Source organism: Corapipo altera, unplaced genomic scaffold, assembly GCF_003945725.1.
Source record: "Corapipo altera isolate COAL_440 unplaced genomic scaffold, ASM394572v1 333, whole genome shotgun sequence".
In the NCBI taxonomy this organism is placed as follows: domain Eukaryota; kingdom Metazoa; phylum Chordata; class Aves; order Passeriformes; family Pipridae; genus Corapipo; species Corapipo altera.
The window spans coordinates 8,517-28,137 of record NW_020885159.1 but is presented as its reverse complement, the minus strand read 5'-3'; the positions used below and the strand labels follow the sequence as shown (position 1 = coordinate 28,137).

The window sequence follows — 19,621 nt, the reverse complement described above, 5'->3', positions numbered from 1 at the left end:
CGAGGCGGGAAAGGGGGAAATGAAATGAGAAAAGGGTAAGAGATAGGGAATCAAGGGAAGGGGAAACAGAGGTGGGAAAGTGAAAACTGAGGCGGGAAAGGGAAAACAGAGGCAGGAAAGAGGAAACTGAGGCGGGAAAGGGGAAACTGAAATAAGGGAAATGGAATCAAGGGAAGGGGAAACGGGTGTGAAAGGGAAAACTGAGGCAGGAAAAGGGGACTGAGTCAAGGGACGGAAAAACTGAAGCAGAGAGGGGGAAATGGAGTCATGGGATGGGGAAGCTGAGGTGGGAAAGGGGAAACTGAGGTGGGGAAGGAAGGGGAAGACGAGTGAAGGAAAGGGGAAATTGTGTCAAGAAAAGCAGAAACTGAGGAAGGGGGATGCAGAGTCAAGGGATGGGAAAACTGAGATGGGAAAGGGGAAACTGAGACAGGAAAGCAGAAACTGAGTCAAGGAAAGAGGGAAACTGAGTCAAGGAAGGGGGAAACTGAGTCAAGGAAGGGGGAAACTGAGTCAAGGGATAGGGAAACTGAGGTGGGAAAGGGGAAACCGAGGCAGGGCCGGGCTGTCCCCAGCACCTGGGTGACGTCGTGCAGGGTGTGGCGGAGCAGCTCCAGCTCCGAGCGCAGCGCCTGCACCTCCTCCGGCGGCGGCTCCCGGGCGCGCGCGGCCTCCTGGAAACACCCCCGGGCATCAGGGGCCGGTCCCGGCTCAGCCCCCGCGCCCAGCGCCCCCGAGCCGCACCCACCAGCTCCCGCAGCTGCAGGGTCAGCGCCTGCACCGCCCGCTCCCTCTCCTCGTCCTCGCCCCGCCGCCGCTCCAGCGCCGCCGTCATCTCCTCCAGCCTGCGGCACACGCCGGGAAGCGCCGGGAAGCGCCGCGGTCCCCGCAGCCGCCCCCGCCACCCCCGAACCCCCCCGGACCCTCCCTACTTGGCTCCCAGGGCGGATTTCTCCAGGTCGGCATCCCGTGCCCGCGCCGCCAGCTGCTCCTCCAGCTGTGCCAGGCGCAGCTCCCGCCGCTCCCGCGCCGCTCCCGCCTGGCTCTCGGCCAGGCGCAGGTTGGCCCCCAGGGCCAGGCAGGCGGCGTGGGCGGCGCGGCCCGCCCGGGACATCTCGTGGCCCAGCTCCGACAGGTCCCTGCGGGGGGAGATGCGGGGGGGCAGCCGGAGGCCCTCGGGAACCCCCAGGGATCGCCCCCCCGGCCGGGATCCCCCGCTGACCTCTCGGTGCTGGATTTCATGTCCCCGAAGTGCCGCCGCAGAGCCACCACCTGCCTCCAGAGGGTCAGGAGCCGGCTGTGCTCCGTGCTGAAGTAGGCGTTGAAGGACTGCGGGAGGGTGGAGGGGGGTCGGTGCCCGCTCGGAGACCCACCACGCTCCCCAAATTCCCAAATATCCCCCCTGGCCACGCCCATCACCCCGCGGTGCTGCGCCGCTCCCCCGCCCCAATTCCCTCGGGCACAGAGAGGGATGGGGACACATCCCTCTGCCTGGCATCCCCTCCCCATCGTGTCCCCTGTACCCCCAAATCCTTCTCTGTGCAGCATTCCCCGTGCCCCCACATCCCTCCTAGTGGTCCTGTATCGTTTTCCATGGTGCATCCCTGCATCCTCCTGCCTCACAGCCCCTTCCCATCACGTGTCACATCCCCAAGTTCTTCTCCAGGCAACATCCCCCATGACCCTGCACCCCTCCTGGGGCAGGAGTCTCCAGGTGGTCCTGGAGACTTTGTATGATGCTTCCTTCTGACTCATATTCCTTTCCCACCAAAAGCCACATCCCCTGCACCCCCAAAGCCTTCTCCATGCAACATCCCCCATAGTCCTGTACCCCTCCTGGTGCTCCTGCATCCCCTCCCATGTCACAGCCCTCATGGTCCCCCATCCCTCCTGCTGGTCCTGCACCCCTTTCCATGAGGTATCCCCACATTATAGCCCCGTTCCTACAATAAGCCACATCCCCTGCACCCCCAAAATTCTTCCCCGTGCAACATCCCACATCCCTCCAGGTGGTCCTGCATCCCTTTCCATGAGGCATCCCTGCATTATATCCCCTTCTCATCACAAGACACATCCCCTGCACTTCCAAATTCTTCTCCATATAACATCCCCCATGACCCTGCACCCCTTCTGGTGGTCCCGGAGACTTTCCACGATGCTTCCCTCTGACTCATATTCCCTCCCCATCACGTGCCACCTCCCCTGCACTCCCAAATTTTCTTTACCGCATCCCCCGTGGTCCCACATCCCTCCCAGTGGTCCTGCATCCCTTTCCATGATACATCCCTGCATTATATCCCTTTCCCATCACGTGCCACATCCCCTGCGCTCCCAAACGGAACGTCCCACAAGACCCTCCATCCCTCTCTGTGACCCCGCATCCCTTTCCAAGCCACATCCCTCTGCCTCACAGCCCTCCCTGACGGATCCCTGCCTCCCCCCACATTCCAGGGCCCCCGGACCTCCTCCTCGCGCCTCCACTCGGCCTCCCTCTGCTCCAGCTCATCCCTGCTCCGTGCCCAGTCTGCCGTGAGCTTCCGGATGTCCTCGCTCAGTGCCGCGTTGGCCGCGTTGGCCTGTTCCAGCTGCTCCCTCAGCATCGAGTTCACCTGCACCAGGCTGCTGCTCCTGGGATGGAGACACAGGGACGCATGGAGCATCCCACTGGGAATGCCCACACCTCCCCAGGGACCCCCACTCTGCTGCTTCTGGGATGGGGAGGGAGGAGATGGATGGATGGATGGAACGTCCCCCCAGGAACTCCCACATTTTCCCCAGGGATCCTGCTCACCTCTGCTGCTCCTGGGATGGGTGGAATGGCCGGAGCATCCCCCTGGAAATCTCCCCAACTCCCAAGGATCCCCACTCACCTCTGCTGCTCTTGGGATGGAGGGGATCCCCCTCCTGGGAATCCCCAAACCTACCCAAGGATCCCATTCACCTCTGCTGCTCCTGGGATGGGTGGAATGGTCGGAGCATCCCTCTGGGAATCCCCAAACCTCCCCAAGGATCCCACTCACTTCTACTCTCCTGGGATGGAGGAAATGGAGGGGATCCCCCTCCTGGCAATCCCCACACCTTCCTGAGGATCCCACTCACCTTTGCTGCTCCTGGGATGGGGGGTCACCGTGTCTGGAGCATCCCCCTCCTGGGAATCCCCCCATCCCTCCAGGGATCCCGCTCACCTCTGCTGCTCCTCTTCCAGCCGGATCAGGGCGTTCTCCAGCTCGTTGCTGCTCTCCTCCTCCGGCTGGGAGCCGCTGGCATCCAGCTGGATCTGTGGGAACATCCCGCTCACCACCACCTCGATCTGGGGGGGGTTTGGGACAGGACATCCCCCAGGGCCCCTCCCTCACCGTCAGCCTCTCCTGCTCCAGCTCTGTCGCCTTCTCCAGCAGCTGCTGCTCCACTTCCCCACATTTCTTCTTGTACTGCAGCACCTGCGGGGGGACAGGGGGTGACACCGGGGGGGTGACACCGGGGGGGTGACACAGGGGGCCTGACACCGGGGGGGCTCCCAGGCTGTCCCTGCTCCCCCCGGGAAGGATTTACCTTGGCCTGGAGCTTCTGCACGAGCTGGGCCTGTCTCTGCTGCCCCTCCTGGTAGGCCTGGAGCTTCCGCTTGTAGGCGGCTTGTTCCTCCTCCAGGAGCCTCCGGAGCTCGATGTTGTGCTGGGCCAGGCTCCGGCTCTCGGCCGCTTCCCGCTCTCCCGCCTCCGTGCGCAGGGATTGCTCCAGCTGGGAGAGGGGTGGGATACGGGCTGGCACCCCCTGGCACCCCCCGGCACCCCCGGGCGTCACTCACCACATCCCAGAAAAGCCGGGGGGTCCCGCAGCAAATCCTGGAGAGCCACAGCCAAGCCCCCAACAAATCCCACCTTCCCACCCAAATTCCACCTTCCCCCCCAAATCCCAGCTTCCCACCCTCTTTGCATGCCCAGGGAGGGGAGGGATGGGAAGTTTTGGGGGTGCTTTCCAAACTAACCCAACTCTCTGTGTGGGGGCTCAGCAAAGCCCTGTCCCGGCCTGTGCCCAATGGATCGAGGGTGGGAGGGACAATTCCCAGGGGATATTTTCCTGATGTTGGGGTTCTGTTCATAACCAGGCCCAGACAGAGGGATTTCTTCCAAAATTCCAACCCCCCCTCAATTCGGGTCTCCCAGGAGCCGCTCTCAGCACTGGAAGGGCCAAAGCCCTTTTGAATTCCCGGTTTCCTTGGCAAAGGAATGCACCGAATGCACCGGTGGGGGAGCTGCTTCCCAAAAAGTGGCAGCACCAACAAAACCGGGAGGGAGGAGGGAGATGCTTTGTGCTTCCCATGGGACAAGCCCTGGCGAGCCAGGATGGGTCCGGACATGCCGGCACCGCAATTCCCACCACAACGGCAGCCCGGGAGCAGGGAATGCCGAGGGTGGGGGTTGTACAGCCCTGGGTCTGGGGTTAGAAAGGGGGGTTTGGGGTTAAAAACGTAGCTTTGAGGTTAAAAAGGTGGGAGTGGGATTAAAAGGGGAGGTTGGGGTTAAAAGGGGGGGGTTGGGGTTAGAAAGGTGAGGTTTGGGTTAAAAAGGTGGGTTTGGGGTTAAAAAGGCAAGTTTGGGATTAGAAGGGTAGGTTTGGGGTTAGAAAGGTGAGGTTTGGAGTTAGAAAGATGAGGTTTGGGGTTAAAAGGGCAGGTTTGGGGTTAGAAGGGCGGGTTTGGGGTTAGAAGGGCGGGTTTGGGGTCAGAAGGGCGAATTTGGGGTTACAAAGGTGGGTTTGGGGTCAGAAAGGCAGGTTTGGGGTCACAAAGGTGAGGTTTGGGGTCAGAAGGGCGGGGTTTGGTGCCCCACCCTCTCGCTGATGGCGTTGTACTTGATGGCCAACTCATCGCGCTCCGCCCGGCTCTGGGCCAGCAGATCCTCCACCCGGGACAGCTCCTGCTGCAGGATCCTGTTCTCCTCCTGGAGGGACAGCAGCGAGGACATGGCCCCTGCGGGATGGGGCTGGATGGGATCCAGCCCCGGGACGGAGCCAAGGCCCCCTTTGCTCCCGGAGCTGCCTCGTTCCCTCGGGAAGGGGCTGCACCTCCCCCACGCGTTCCGGGAGCAGTTTGACCCCCCCGGGCTGGAAACGCCTCCCTCCCACAACTTGGCCGTGCCGAGGGATGCCCTTTGGGATGGAAGGACTGCTGGAAATGCACAGCTGTGGTCTCAAAGCCTCTGAAAACTCGCAGTTGCCACACTCAGACCCACGCTCAGACCCCCAAAGCCACTGCAGACTCGGAGCTGCGCTCACAGAACCACTGAAAATTTGTGTTTGGGACCACAAAACCGCTGCAAATCCATCACAAAAGGGCTGCAGCTCGGCAGCTGTGATGGCAAAACAGCCGCAAACGTGTTTGGGATCCCCAAACTGCTGCAGGGTCACATCTGTGACGGCAAAACTGCACCAGAGTTGCAGCTGTGACCACCAAAGTGCCACAAATTCACACTTATGATCCCAAAACCGCTGCAAATCCTGCCTGTGGCCCCAGACCCACTAAGATCTGCAGCTGGGATCACAGAAGTGCTGCAGATTTATAGTTGCAATCACCAAACTGCCATAAAATTTACATTTATGATCACGAAAACTGCTGCGAAATCACGTCTGTGATCATGAAACCACTGCAGATTTGTAGCTGCAATCACAAAACTTTCACCAATTTGCACTTAATGATGCCAAAAACTCCACAGATTTGCAGCTGGGATCACAGAAATGCTGCAGATTTACAGCTGGGATCCCAAAATCACTAAAAATTCCCATTTGTGATCCCAAACCCGCTGCAGATTTGCAGTTCCTATCAAGAAGCGCTGCAGATTTAGAGTTGCGATCATAAAACCATCCCAAACTTGCATTTATTATCCCCAAACCACTGCAAATTCCTGTTTCAGACAGCAAAACCACTGCACATTTAGAGTTGCAATCCCAAAACTGTCAGAAATCTGCATTTATGATCCCCAAACACTGCAAATTCCTGTTTGTGATCCCCAAACCGCGGCAGATCTGGAGTTAAAATCACAAAACCCGTTGCAGATTTATAATTGCAATCAGAAAACTGTCACAAAATTGCACTTATGATCCCCAAAACTGCTCATTTCCAGTTGCAATGCTGCAGATTTACAGCTGCAGTCCCAAAACTGCCACAAAATTTGCATTTGTGACCCCAAAATCTCTACAAATCCCTGTTTGTGATCCCAAACCCGCCGCAGATTTGCACTTCCTATCACAAAACCACTGCAGTTTTATAGTTGCAATCACAAAACTGCCACAAACCTGCAAATATGATCCCAAAAACTACAGATTTCCAGCTACAATCACAAAACTGCTGCAGATTTACAGTTGGGGTCCCAAAATCACTAAAAATCCCTGTTTGTGATCCCGAAGCCGCTGTAGATTTGCAGCTGGCATCACAAAAGTGCTGCAGATTTACAGCTGCAATCCCAAAACTGCCACAAAATTTGCATTTTTGATCCCAAAACCTCAACAGACTTCCAGCTGCAATCACAAAATCACTGAAACTTTGTGTTTGTGACCCCAAAAGTGCTGCAGATTTACAGCCGCAATCCCAAAACTGCCCCAAAATTCGCATTTGTGATCCCCCAAGCTCCGCGCGTTCCCGTTTGTGATCCCAAACCCGCCGCAGGTTTGCAGTTCCTTATCCCAGAGCCGCAGATTCCCGGTTACAATCCCCAAACTGCTGCAGATTTTGGCACTTCCTGATCCCAAAACCGCCGCAGGATTTCCAGTCGTGACCCCCAAAACCGCCGCGCGTTTGTATTCGCAGCCCCAAACCCGCCCCGATTCGCCGCCGCGACCCCAAATCCCAGCACAAAAGGCCCCTTTATCCCAACCCCGATGCCCGGGCGCCACTCTCGGTGCCATTCCCATTCCCATTCCCATTCCCATTCCCATTCCCGATGCCGCTCTCCCGCTCCGCGGCTGCGCGAGGGGGGACTCGGGGACCCCACCTCAGCCTCGGGCTGCCCGGAGCATCCCAGTTGCCCTCGGCACCCCCTCGGCGCGGCCTCTTTGTCCCGACCTCCCTTTTCCTGGGATTTTGGGCTGTTTCCACCCCTTTCCTGGGAGTGGAAAGCGGATGCGAGGTCGGGATTAGCCCGAAATCCCGCCGTCCCCTCCCTGCGTGACGGCGGGAGCGGGGACCCTCCTCTTCCTGGGGGGGTCCCAACGTCTCCGACACCAACATTCCACGATCCTCCTCCAAAAATATCCCTCGGCATTCCCGGGCTTTGGAAATAAACCCACCCCGAGGCTCTCGGCGAGAAGGAGGAAAATGAAGGAAAATATAAACAGATACCAACCCCCCGGCGCTTTCCGCGGGCAAAACGGGTGGGAAAGTCCCGGCTCGGCGGCGGGATGGGAATTCCAGCAGGGAACGGAGCTCCTTGGGAAGAGGCAGCCGCTCCCCTCGTTAAGCCCCGGCGCTCATTAAGCTCATTAACGCCCCGGGGTTCGCTCCGGCAGGAAAAGCTCCGGGGAGGAGCGAGCCGGGGTTGCCAAGGGGTGAAGCGGCTTTAAACCCTCCCCCGGGATGTGGGAATGTGCCGGGACTCGGAATGATCCAGCTTTAAACCCTCCCCCGGGATGTGGGAATGTGCCGGGACTCGGGAGGATTCCCCGCGCCGCCGCCTCTGGAGCAGCAACGTTCCCCCTCCCGGGTAATTCAGGATTTTTTTCCCCCGATCCGAGCCCAAAACTCGCCCCCAGTGGGGGCTGGAGACATCCCTGCTCCCGAAACAAGGGATGGATCCCATCCCAAGCCACGTTCTGCTTTCCAGGGGGTCTCCCACCCTCTCTCCCATCCCCCCTCCAGGGAAAGTGCCCTTTCTCCTCCGGATTACCGGGACCAGGCAGATGGGATTGAGGATTTACGTTGCCTTGGATCCCTGCAGCCAAGAGGGAGCTGCCTCAAATTCCCCCCCACCCACCCCCGGGGAACTTGTGTCCCAAAAACCCTCCTTTTCCCCCAATTTCCTCCCTCACCTCCCTTTCCCGGCGACCTTCCCAAGCGCAAACCACTGCTAAGCAACAGGTTCTGTTGTGCTTCCCCGGCCAATCCCGTTCCCGTGTTCCCATTCCCGTTTCCTTGGCACCGCCAAGGAGAGGGAATCACAGAAGCCCATCCCAGTCCCCCCGAGCCGCCCCGGGGGAGGAAAAGATTCCACCGTGGCATCCAAAGCGTTTTATTGTTCACTCTGAGGCGTCCCAGTCTCACCTGGCTTTGCTGCCAGGCCCAGGGAAAAGCTCTGAAAGCAAAATGCCCGTCAGCCAGTTGGAAAAGGAAAATCCAAGGCACTGAATAAAAAAACGAGTGGGATTTCATACGTGGAAAAGGCTTCATATAAATAGGTAAGAAAATATTTCTTTGTTTAGGGAGGAGTCTCAGCCCCAGCTCTGTCCAAGAGACCGTTCTGTCCCTAACGAAAAGTCCATGGAAAGAAGTAAAAAATCCTGTCTTCAAAGGAGAGCAGGAATAAAGCAAACTTCCCAGAGTAAGAAATGAGGAATTTCAGCATGGAAACACCACGGCTGGAGCTTCCCAACATCCCAGGTAAGTGCTCAGGAAGAAAACCAAGGTGATATTCGGCATCTTGGCAGGCGTTGTGCGGAGCTGGGAGGTGGGATGTCTCCAGGAGGATGCTCCTTTGCCCAGGGAAGGATTTATCCAGCCCAAAAAACCAAGGAGAAAGTCTCTGAGGAGACCCCAAGCACCCCCTTGTTACGGAGGAGAGGGGAAGAACTGGATGGTTTTTCCCAAGGGAGAAGGTCTCCCGTGATCCAGGGGGACAATAACAGACCCTGGATGCAGCAGGCACAGGTGTGTGGAGTGTTTTAAGGCACGTGGTTGGTTCTTTCCAGCACTTATTCCAGCATTTTGATGCCAGGCAGGATTTAAGGGCAGGAGTGAGGTGTCCTGAAGCTGCTTCTTTGGTCCCAAAGGAATCCCGAGGATCCCAGTACCCATGTGGGCTCAGAACTGGACCCAGCCAGTGTTCCCCTGAGTCTGGTTAGGAGTTGATCTGGAGAGAGGGAAAACCAGGGAAAAAAGGGGATTTAGACCCGGAAAGGGCATCCAGGCAGCAAATGGGTCCTCCAGGATCACCTCAGAATTATCCTGGAGCACGAAGTGCCCATGGACTTGAACTCGGGGAATCTGCACCCCACAGAACCACAGAATGTCCTGAGCTGGAAGGGCCCCCAAGGATCACCCAGTCCAACCCCTGGCCCTGCCCAGGACACCCCAAAATCCCACCCTGTCCCTGCGAGCGTTGTCCAAACGCTCCTGGAGCTCTGGCAGAGCTGCTTTTGAATCCCGAAGTTGGGACTGGGTGGAGCAGTGCCCCCACCCCAGCAGGTTTTCCAGCAAAACCAGCGGGATTTGGGGCACCCCCTCCCACCCAAAGCCCCTCGAGGCTCACCCCGAAGCTTTGGCAAAGTCTCCCCAGGCGTCGGCAGCGGGAGGAGCGGGAGCAGAGGGCTGAGGCCAGGCCAGCACCGAGTCTGTGGGCAGAGAGAACACAAACACCAGGGCTTATTTCCTGCCCTTGTTCCCGCATTCCCCCAGCTCCGATGGATTCCATGGAGCCTGCCGGCTCTGCCGAGCCCAGACCTGTGATGGGCGTTCCCGGCAGCCGGGCGGGGCCGGGCAGGGAGGGCGGGCGCTCTCCGCAGGATTTCCCCCCGGGAGGTGGTGGGAGCAAAGTCAGGCCCCCGGGCCCTGCAGGACGTGGTCTGGTGTTTCCTGTGGCTCCTTCTTTTTTCTTCATGTTCTGAAAGAAGAGTGGGAATTTTGGGTGGGATCACAATCAAAGCCAGAGCTGGGGAGCAAATCCCACAAAGCCAAGCAGGTTTATTTTGGGGATAAAATCCTGCGGTGCTGGGATATCCCACTGCTGGTGCACCCAAAGGGGTCACACCAAGGGTGGGTTTTTTTGCCCAAAAATCCCATAGACCCGGTTCTGGAACCAGGAATTGTAACACAACCACCTGCAAATCCCTGCAGGCAGCATTATCCCAATGGGCTCTGCTCCAGCATTCCTCCTGCATGAGGATTTTGGGGAGAAGCCGCTGCTTTCTTGTGCCACCCGAGGTTGGAATTAGCTGGAAAAGCCCCTCACAGCAATGTTGAGTTTGATGGTTTGTCCTTCCTTGAATCCCAGATCCAGTTTGGGTCCCTGATCTGGGTCCTGCCGGGCCAGCTCGCTCTGCTGCCTCACCCACCTGCGGGAATTAAATCCATGGAAAAGGAGACGTCACCAGGCTCCCCCAGACAAATCCTGCTCAGGATCATCCCCTGGGCCCGGCAGCAGCTCCTTAAAGGCTTCGGACATGACCCGAGACCTCACCTGCCAGGGCACGTCAGGGACAATTCCCACGGATCCTCCAGCCATCCCTCCCCAAACCCCACCATTCCCAGCAGCTGGAGCAGCATCCTAGTCCCTCAGGGGCACCTCCTTATAGGTGGCATGTGAAGGAGGGAAATCAATCAGGGAATTTGCCCCCTTTGGGGCTCAGAAGCCCAGTTTGGAACACGGCTGATACAGAGGGTAGGGATACAGGAGTTCCCAGCTCTTCCCACCACACCTGCCCACTTCTCAGACATTCCTGGGGGACACATGCCAAAACTGGAGCTGAGGAGCCGGGAAAGGCACAGACTCACTTGAAATGGTCCTGCAGGGCCACGTTGAAGTCGAAGGCGTCCCCTCGGTCTGTGAAGCCGACCCCGATGAACGCCCGGCGGCCTGGGAACGGGGAGGGATAGGGGCTGGAATGCACAGCAGCAGAGGAGGAGGGATGGGATAGTCCATCCCACACATCCTCGTGCCTGCTGCCAGCTCCAGCAAGCTGGGACTGTGGAGCCTGAGCCATGGCACTGGAGATCACGGAATCACAGAATCCCAGGATGCTTTGGGTTGGAAAGGACATTAAGGATCATCCCATCCCACCCCCTGCCATGGGCAGGGACACCTCCCACCAGCCCAGGATGCTCCAAGCCCCGTCCAAGCTGGCCTTGGACCCTCCCAGGGATGAGGCAGCTACAGCTTCTCTGGGAATTCCATCCCAGCCCCTCCCCATCCTCACAGGGAGGAATTCCTTCCCAATCTCCCATCTATCCCTGACCTCTGGCAGTGGGAAGCCATTCCCTTGTCCTGTCCCTCCATCCCTTGCCCCAAGTCCCTCTCCATCTCCCTGGAGCCCCTTTAGGCACGGGAAGGCCACAATTAGGTCACTGCAAACCCTTCCCTTCTCCAGGGATTTCACCTCGTTGGTGTAAAACCCCTTGGAAGAGAACACAAAGCAGAGCTGGCACCACGGGGAGGATCCTGTGCCCTCACTCCCACACCGAGCAGGAAAATCCAAGTGTTTGTGTTCCTGGTGAAGGTCAGAGCCCTGCTGATGCGTGGGAGTGGGAGAGTTCCTCCCTCTGCCACCCTGTGCAGGGATATCCTGCCCTGGAAAGCAGGAATCCTTCCCAAATAATTCCTCTATTTGCCACCCTGTGCAGGGAATATCAGCCCTTAAAAACAGGAATCCTTCCCAAAAGGAGGAATCCCTCCCAGACAATAATTCCTTCCTCTGCCACCCTGTACAGAGAATATCTTGCACTGAAAAGCAGGAATTCTTCCCAAAAGGAGGAATCCTTCCCAAACAATAATTTCTCCCTTTGCCACCCTGTTCAGGGAATATCAGCCCTTAAAAACAGGAATCCTTTCCAAACAATTCCTACTTTTGCCACCTTAGGCAGGGAATGTCCTGCCCTGGAAAGCAGGAATCCTTCCCAAAATAAGGAATCCTTCCTAAACAATAATTCCTCCCTTTGCCATCCTATACAGGGAATATCCTGCCCTGGAAAGCAGGAATCCTTCCCAAGCAGGAGCAAGGAGGGCTCTGAAGCCTTCCCAAGGTCTGTGGTGACACACCATTCTCATCCTCGATCCGGATGACGAAGTATCTGCTGGAATCCGTCACGCTCTCCACAGCAATTCCTGGGAACTGCTCCACAGGTGCCTGGGCAAAGAGCTCCCCTGGAAAAGAGAGACAGGAGCGGGATAACTCCGGGGCACGGCAGCACATTCCCGCAGGATCCGTGGTTCGCCCCTCACCCGAGGTCTTGTCCTCCAGGCGGATGAAGGCGGTGCTGCCGCGGGCCGTGATCCGCAGCCGCCCGCTCCAGGCCGGCTGGTCCAGCTGCCACTCCGCGGCTCTGGAAAACAGGGAATGCGTCTGAGCCGCCTCCCCCAGAGCCTCCCGAGTGCCCCCCAAAGGCCCCTCGGAGCTGGGATGGGGAGCCGCGGTGGGAAGGAGGGGGTTTGTCCCAAGAGCTCCCGTTTCCCCCAGAGCAGCTGCTGGGTTTGGGTTCGGGGGGAGCAGCAAGCGCAGCACGGGAGGTTTCAGTTCCCTTTCTGGGTTTGGGTTCGGGAGGAGCAGCAAGCAGGGCCCGGGAGGTTTCAGTTCCCTTTCCACGGGGGTTTGGAGAGAAGCAGCTTCTGCTGGGCTGGGCTGGGCCAGGCACAGGCTGGCTGGGCCAGGACGGACTTTAGTCCAGGACTGATGGGAGGGGGACCCCAAAACACCCGGGGGGATGGAGACAAGCCCTGTGGGGAGGGGATGGGGGACAGGGATACCCCGGGGGGGCAGAGAAACCCTCTGAAGGTCAGAGATACCTCAGGGGGCAGTTCTTGCTGCCCCCGGAGAGTTGCAGACCCCAAATATCTTATGGGGTCTATATAACCCCGCTCCCCACAGCGAGGGGCGAACCCCAAACACCCTCTGAAGAGGAGACCCCCACGAACCCCACAGGGAGGGGCTGCCCCCAAACACCTTATGAGGAGGAGGGGACCCCCCACCCCACGGCCAGGGGGAACCCCGAGAGCCCACAGGGAGGGGACTCCCCACAGCCCGAGGGCAGGGGCAGCCCCCCCGCGCCCGGAGGCGCTGACACCGCTCGGGGCGGGCTCGGGCCGCACCTGTAGCCGCGGTTGGAGGCCCTGGGCGGGACGCGGTACACGAGCACCGCCGGCTTCACGCACAGCACGGCCTCGTAGTCCTCCCGCTCCGCCGCCATCGCGGCCCCGTCCCGGAGCCGCTCTGTCCCCGGGCCGCTCTGTCCCCGGGCCGCTCTGTCCCGGAGCCGCTCTGTCCCCGGGCCGCTCTGTCCCGCCGCCTCGCTGCTCCCTCGCTGCCGCCTCCACGGCCGCCCCAGCGCGGGCGGGACCTGCCGCCGGGAGGCGCTTCCGCGTCCGCGGCGCCCCCTGGCGGACGGGAGGACCCGCTGCGGGGGCTGGTTCCAGTTTGCTGCTGGAACTGGGAACCAGCTCGGCCGGGGGGCAGCGGCCACGTCCCGGCCTGGACCCTTCTCCCTGGAGCTCTGCGGCTCCAAGTCACTAAATTCAGGGGTTTGTGGGATTTTATACATAAAATAATTGTTTATATAATTATATATATATATTCTATTCTATATATTCTATTCTATATATTCTATTCTACCGTAATATTATATATTACTATATATATACTATATTATTTTACTATATAGAATTATATATTATTATATATAATATATAATACAGTATTTTATAGTATAGTATTATATAATATATACTGAATATAACATATATACTACATATATTTTTATATATTTATATCTAAGTCGACATAAAGTATTTTAAATATTTATTTTATATCTCTATTATATATTTATTTCAATATTTATTTGTATATATACAAACACCATATATTTATGTTATGTTATAACATTATATATATCAATATATATGTTATATATGTTGTACTATGCTATCTTGTATATTATACATATTTTATACTTTACAGATACTTTTTATTTCATATATTTACATCTATTATATATTTATTTCAATATTTATTTGTATATACAACCCCCATATATTTATAACATTATATATTATATACATTAATATATATTTTATGTTGTATTGTATATTATGTTGTTGTATTAGATATTATACATATTTTATACACTTTAGTACATATTTTTATATATTTGCAGATATTTACTTGCATATAGTTGGTTTTATATAAATTTATATGTACTTATTTATATCTACTTATACTATGTCATATACTATTTATATATTATAAACTTAAAAGTAATTAAAAATCAGAACTCCAAGGGAATGGGGGCCCGTGGGAGCTTCCAGGGCTCCTGGAATCCTCCTGCCCTGGGCACCTCCACAGCCTCCTCCTCCTTTTCCAGAGGTTATGGAGCACAACAGCCGCAGGATGAAGCAACAAGACAATTAATTTAATTAATTAATTAATTAAAAATCACCTGCTCACATCCAGAGTTGGATCCACATCCTCCCTCCCGGGACATCTCCCACCAACCCTAAAACCGGAGCAAAATCCCCCCTCCTTTGGCTCAAACCCACCCACATTCCTCCCAGCTTTTCCCTTCCCGACGGATTCTGAGCTCGGGCCCCGAGAGGAACAAAAGAGGGAGAACCGAAAGTCCTTAAAAGTTTAAAGACATTTATTTAAAATACAATTTATAAAACGTTTTTCTCTCCGGCGCAACGTTTGTGGGGCGCAAACACGCGGGTACCGTGTCCCTCCTGCCCTCCTCGGGACGCGGGCGCTTCCCGCAGGAACGCCGAGCCCTGCCCGCGGGCGGGACGTATCCTGGGCACCGGGATGGAGCGGCCGGGAGGAGTCCGGGGCGGAGAAGGAGATCTCGGTGCTGGAAAAGGACATTTCGGTGCCGGAAAAGGGAGATTTCGGTGCCGGGGATGGAATTTCGGTGCCGGACACGGAGATTCCGGTGCTGGAGGAGGCAGTGGCTGAACACTGCCCAGCCCCACCGGGAGCCGGGGGGTTTGGGGTTTTTTGGCTGTTCGGTGGGGTTTGGGGGAATAGTTAAGGAAAGGCGCGGTGACTGCGGTTATTGCTGACGTCCTTCTCTCCTCCCGCTCCCCCCGGAGCTCATCCCAACCACCAGCCGGGGGGAAAACTGAGACCCCCCGAACCACTGGGGGCTGGGGATCCCGGGGGAATCCCGAGGGAATCCTGCCCCACCTGCAATCGGCCTTAAGGAGCTCACTGAGCTCCGGCGGATCCGTGGGATGCACAGGTAGTTTTTCTTTTCCCGTTCCTGTGGGATTTAAGCCGTATTTCCATGCAGGAAGTGCTGCCCTGCACAGACACCACGTCAGGACTGGCTTGTTCACCCTTGAACCTACTGAAGGCAGCACCCAGACCCCGGGAATCTGCTGGGAATCCACCGGGAACCACACAGGGAATTCCAGTTCCCCTCCGAGAGCAGCATTTAGTGTTCATCTCATCCCTTGATATTCAGCTTCATCCAGGGGGGAACATCCCTGTTCTTGTGGAGCACCGGCTCCCTGGCCTCTTCCCGGGAGCTGGAGGAGGACAATCCCTTTCCTGAAGATGGAGGGATCATCCAGGCTCTCTCCAAGGCTGGATTTGTTCCCAGTGTCTGGAATTCCGGGAGGCAAACGCAGCTCGTACCGTCCCTGCGGGGTTGGACCCTCTGGACATCCCGCTCTGCGTTCCAGGATATTCTCCTCCTCACCACATATCCCAAATTCTTCACTGCCTGGCCCTCTGTGGCCAGGTAGCAGGAATTTTCACGGGATCACTCCACATTCCCTTCTCCCCAAGACACAAAAGAGCCAACCAAGGGGTGTTTTAAGCTTTTCCTCAAAGCAGCAGGAAAAGGGAGCCGAGCTTGCACAGGAGCGAGGCGTGGACCAGGTCTGGCTCCGAGGTATCCCGGGGGATCCAGGAGTCCAATTCTTCGGAAGGAGAAGCAAGAGCTTGTCAACCCTGAGCCACTCAACTCACAGAAATCCATTGGAATTCCTTTGGGAACACTGAACTACCTCTGTGGATTAACACAAACAGGTCAAACCCTTCCCACGCACTCGGCCGATCCCAGACAGAGAAAACAAACAGAAAATCAAACAGAAGAACCCAAAATCCTCGGAAACAGAACTTGCTCTGGAAGTGATGAGGACAACATGCGTGGCTGGGGACACTTCCCATCTTTTTTTTTCCTTAAATGCCAGGGTTTCGAGTACAACAAACGTTATTGCTGGTGCCAGCCCTGACCCGAGCGGCACACGCAGCTCCTGGTGCCCGAGTCCGGCACCCCCCTCCTTCTCCCGCTGGATCCTCGGGACAGCCCTCGGGATCGCTGCTCACAGTGGGTGCAGAGGGGAGGTCACAGTGCGTGGGGCTGAAGGTCACAGTGGGCAGAGCGAAGGGGTCACAGTGCAAATCATGCCGGGAGTCCCCCTTGCCCAGGTCCGTGTGTCCGTGCCGGGGGCCCGGCTTTCCGGAACGGCGGAACCGCGGCACATCCGCCTTTATCTGCGCTGCTTGAAGCCCTGGGAGCCATCGGGGCCCAGCGGCTGCCGGATCACATTGTTGGGCTGTCGGGTGTCCTCCGGCTGCGAGATCCGGGTGGGCCTGCAGGGAGAGAGGGGTCAGAGCCGCAGGGAACGCGGGGTGGAATTCCGTGTGCCCTCGGCAAAGCCCCAGGCGCCTGCTGAGGGGGGAGCGCACTGACACGGGAATATCGGCACGTGCTTCCCAGCAAGGGAGGACGTGGAGCTGCTGGAGCCAATCCAGAGGAGCCACCAAGGGGATCAGAGGGATGGAGCAGCTCTGAGATGGGGAAAGGATGAAAGAATTGGGATTGATCGGCCTGGAGGAGAGAAGCTCCAGGAGCTTAGAGCCCCTTCCAGAGACTAAAGGGGCTCCAAGAGAGCTGGAGAGGGACTTTGGACAAGGGCCTGGAGAGACAGGACACAGGGAATGGCTTCCCACTGCCAGAGGGCAGGGATAGATGGGATACTGGAAAGGAATCCTTCCCTCTGAGGGTGGTGAGGCCCTGGCACAGGGTGCCCAGAGAAGCTGTGGCTGCCCCATCCCTGGGAGTGTCCAAGGCCAGGCTGGACGGGGCCTGGAGCAACCTGGGCTGGTGGAAGGTGTCCCTGCCCATGGCAGGAGGTGGCACTGGATGGGCTTTAAGGTCCTTTCCAACCCAACCCATTCCATGATTCTATGAGGATGACTCGGGGTGCCCTCCCTGCTCTCTACACCCCCGGCCTGCTCTTCCAAGGTGCTCAGATCATCCCACGGCTGCACCGGGCACGGCCGGGGCACCTCCAGCCCCGGGGGCACCACTGGGACCCTCCAGACAAGGAGGATCCAGAGGGGCTGGAGCGTGTACAGGGAAGGGAACGGAGCTGGGAAGGGGCTGGAGCAGCAGGAGGGGCTGAGGGAGCTGGGGGGGCTCAGCCTGGAGAAAAGGAGGCTCAGGGGGGACCTTCTGGCTCTGCAACTCCCTGACAGGAGGGGGGAGCCGGGGGGGGGGGTCGGGCTCTGCTTCCAGGGAACAAGGGACAGGAGGAGAGGGAACAGCCTCCAACTGTGCCAGGGGAGGCTCAGGTTGGACATCAGCAGGAATTTCTCCATGGAAAGGGTGGTCAGGCCTTGGCAGGGGCTGCCCAGGGAGGCAGTGGAGTCCCCACCCCTGGAACTGTTCCAAAGGTGTGTGGATGTGGCATCTGGGGACATGTGGTGACCACAGTGCTGGGTTAATGGTCGGTCTTGATGATCTGGGACGGCTTTTCCAGCCTTAATAATTCCATGATTTATGGCCTTATCAGGCACTTCCACTTCCCTCCACTCCCACCTAGTGGAGACTTTGCTGACAGAGCACTGCTCCCTCCCTGCTCCTCGCTCTGCTCTCCAAGGAGCTCATCCCTGAGCTCCGCCAGGCAGGAATTCCCAAGGAGCACCCGGGGCCGCTCTCACCTGTCCAGGATCGGCTTCTCCTGCTCCTCCTCGGGGCTGGCGCTGCCCAGGATGCGTTTCCTGGCCTCGGCGTACTCCGCCTCCCTCTGTGCCAGGGATTTCACCGGGAAGGCTGGGCGGCTGGCCGAGTTGGGCGTGCTGAGGACGCCGTTGGTCGTGGGCCTCTTGAGGATGCGGATCTGGGGGGGAGGCCCCGAGGGAAGGCTGTCGTCCTGGATCACGATCGGCACTTTGGGAGGAGATTTGGACTTTCTACTGTTTGAAACAAAAACATTGGGTTGGGAGTTGGGGGTTTTTTTCCTGCTCCCCGTGTGAATTCCTGGTGGGCAGATGCCATTCCTGTGATTAATGGCAGCCTGGAGTAATTAAAGAGCTCGTTATATTTGTAACCCTAAACTGGAGCAGCAGATTAGCTGGGAAAGGGATGGAAAATCAGGCCCTGCTGCGTTTGACATCATCAAACTCCCCCGAAGGGAAGGGAACAAACACTGGGTTAGCATTTGCAGTCAAAGATGTTGGTACAAGCACCTTGATTTCATTCCCTGCAAGGAGTGTCAGGGCTCACTCACCAGGATACCCAGCCTTCACTCCAGCCCTGCCACTTCACTCCTCACAACCCCTCTCACCATCAGATTATTTTTATAGTCCCTTTTCTGCACAGAATTCCCAGAGAATTAATCTTGTGACAATCAAAGCGGAAAAAAATCCAACAACAAGAGCTGTCAGCAGTGAGTAGAAACCCCTCTGGCAGGAGGCAATAACACCCCTCCCCACCCTCAGCCAAAGGAAGCAGGAAAAGAAAGTCTCCCTGATGCAAGACAAGGCAAGTCCACTGAGGGCCAGGAGCCGGGATTACCTGACTCACCCATTTCTTCCTGGGAGAGGCTTTTTCTTACAAGGCTTCCCCAAAGCTGTAGCTACATCCCGTCTGGAAGACCCGGCTCTGAAATAAAATCACTCTCAGGAAGCTTTTTGCTGCCCTGCTGTGGGTCCCAAGGGCCATCCAGTGGCACGGATACAGGGATTCCCTAATCCTCAACTCCAACCCAGTGCTCCCTGCTCAGTCTGAAGCCGTTTTCCCGCTGTTCCCACTCCCTGGGCCTCCAGCTGTCCAACGGCACCTCAGGAAAACCAGGATTCCACCGACCCCACGGCGGTGTTACCTTTCCTTCTGTGTGATCTTCAGCTTCTTCTCCAGCCGCCTGTCTATTTCCTGGAAAAGATGGAGAGAGAGATGGGAGTGTGATGGATTGAATCAAATAAAGCCCAGTCTTATCCCAGAGGTGGGAGTTTTAGCCTGGCTGAGCACAGATTTAATGTCACTCTTCTGTATCTGTACTGGGGGTAGGGAGGGTGTGATTCCATCCCAGGATGACTTGGGAATAAAGAGGCAAGGAAAAGCAAAGCCAGTGCGGATATTCCAAGAGAAAAGTAAAGCACCACATCCATTTTCCTGTAACCAGGAGTACACCTACAGCAGGCCGAGCATCCGGAGGATCGTGGCCTGATGCCCTCATTGCTCACTTTAAGTACTTCAGGTGGCCAAAAAAGCTCTATTTTGGGTTAAAAAATGGGATTACACAGCAGGGTATTCCCAGATCCCAGTAGGAACCTGTGTTAAACCTCCTGGGCAGAGAAGTAGCCCAGGGAGTGACCCACAGGCCTGATTCCAGCCGGGAGCTGAGCCTGGAGCCTGCAGCCATGCAGAGGACTGGCCAGCAGGGCCACATTCCTGCCCCTGAAGTCAGGAGAAGTCCCTGCC

At 57.0% G+C, this 19,621-nt stretch overlaps 3 protein-coding genes across 3 annotated transcripts; all 3 read right to left on the bottom strand.

The window, feature by feature from the left end:
• Positions 1–449: 449 nt before the first annotated feature.
• On the bottom strand, positions 450–7,100 carry CROCC (ciliary rootlet coiled-coil, rootletin). Its single transcript, XM_027631055.1, has 11 exons — positions 6,987–7,100; positions 4,830–4,969; positions 3,553–3,738; positions 3,357–3,440; positions 3,186–3,277; positions 2,463–2,628; positions 1,223–1,329; positions 933–1,139; positions 749–845; positions 551–674; positions 450–466 (listed from the first exon to the last, which is right to left on the bottom strand). The coding sequence occupies exons 2-11, from the start codon at positions 4,962–4,964 to the stop codon at positions 450–452; spliced, it is 1,215 nt and encodes a 404-aa protein (XP_027486856.1). The 5' UTR covers positions 4,965–4,969; positions 6,987–7,100.
• Positions 7,101–8,202: 1,102 nt separating this feature from the next.
• NECAP2 (NECAP endocytosis associated 2) lies at positions 8,203–13,211 on the bottom strand. The gene is made up of 8 exons (XM_027631051.1): positions 13,005–13,211; positions 12,141–12,241; positions 11,958–12,062; positions 10,697–10,778; positions 10,155–10,257; positions 9,647–9,806; positions 9,456–9,537; positions 8,203–9,056 (listed from the first exon to the last, which is right to left on the bottom strand). Exons 1-8 carry the CDS (start codon positions 13,100–13,102, stop codon positions 9,008–9,010), a joined length of 780 nt encoding a protein of 259 aa, XP_027486852.1. The 5' UTR covers positions 13,103–13,211; the 3' UTR covers positions 8,203–9,007.
• A 1,316-nt stretch (positions 13,212–14,527) lies between these two features.
• SZRD1 (SUZ RNA binding domain containing 1) lies at positions 14,528–19,330 on the bottom strand (the record flags this gene model as incomplete). Its single annotated transcript, XM_027631044.1, has 5 exons — positions 14,528–16,506; positions 17,860–18,114; positions 18,725–18,802; positions 19,023–19,077; positions 19,198–19,330. Coding segments are annotated over 5 exons (624 nt in total), but the record flags the coding sequence as incomplete, so codon positions are not given.
• Positions 19,331–19,621: the final 291 nt, after the last annotated feature.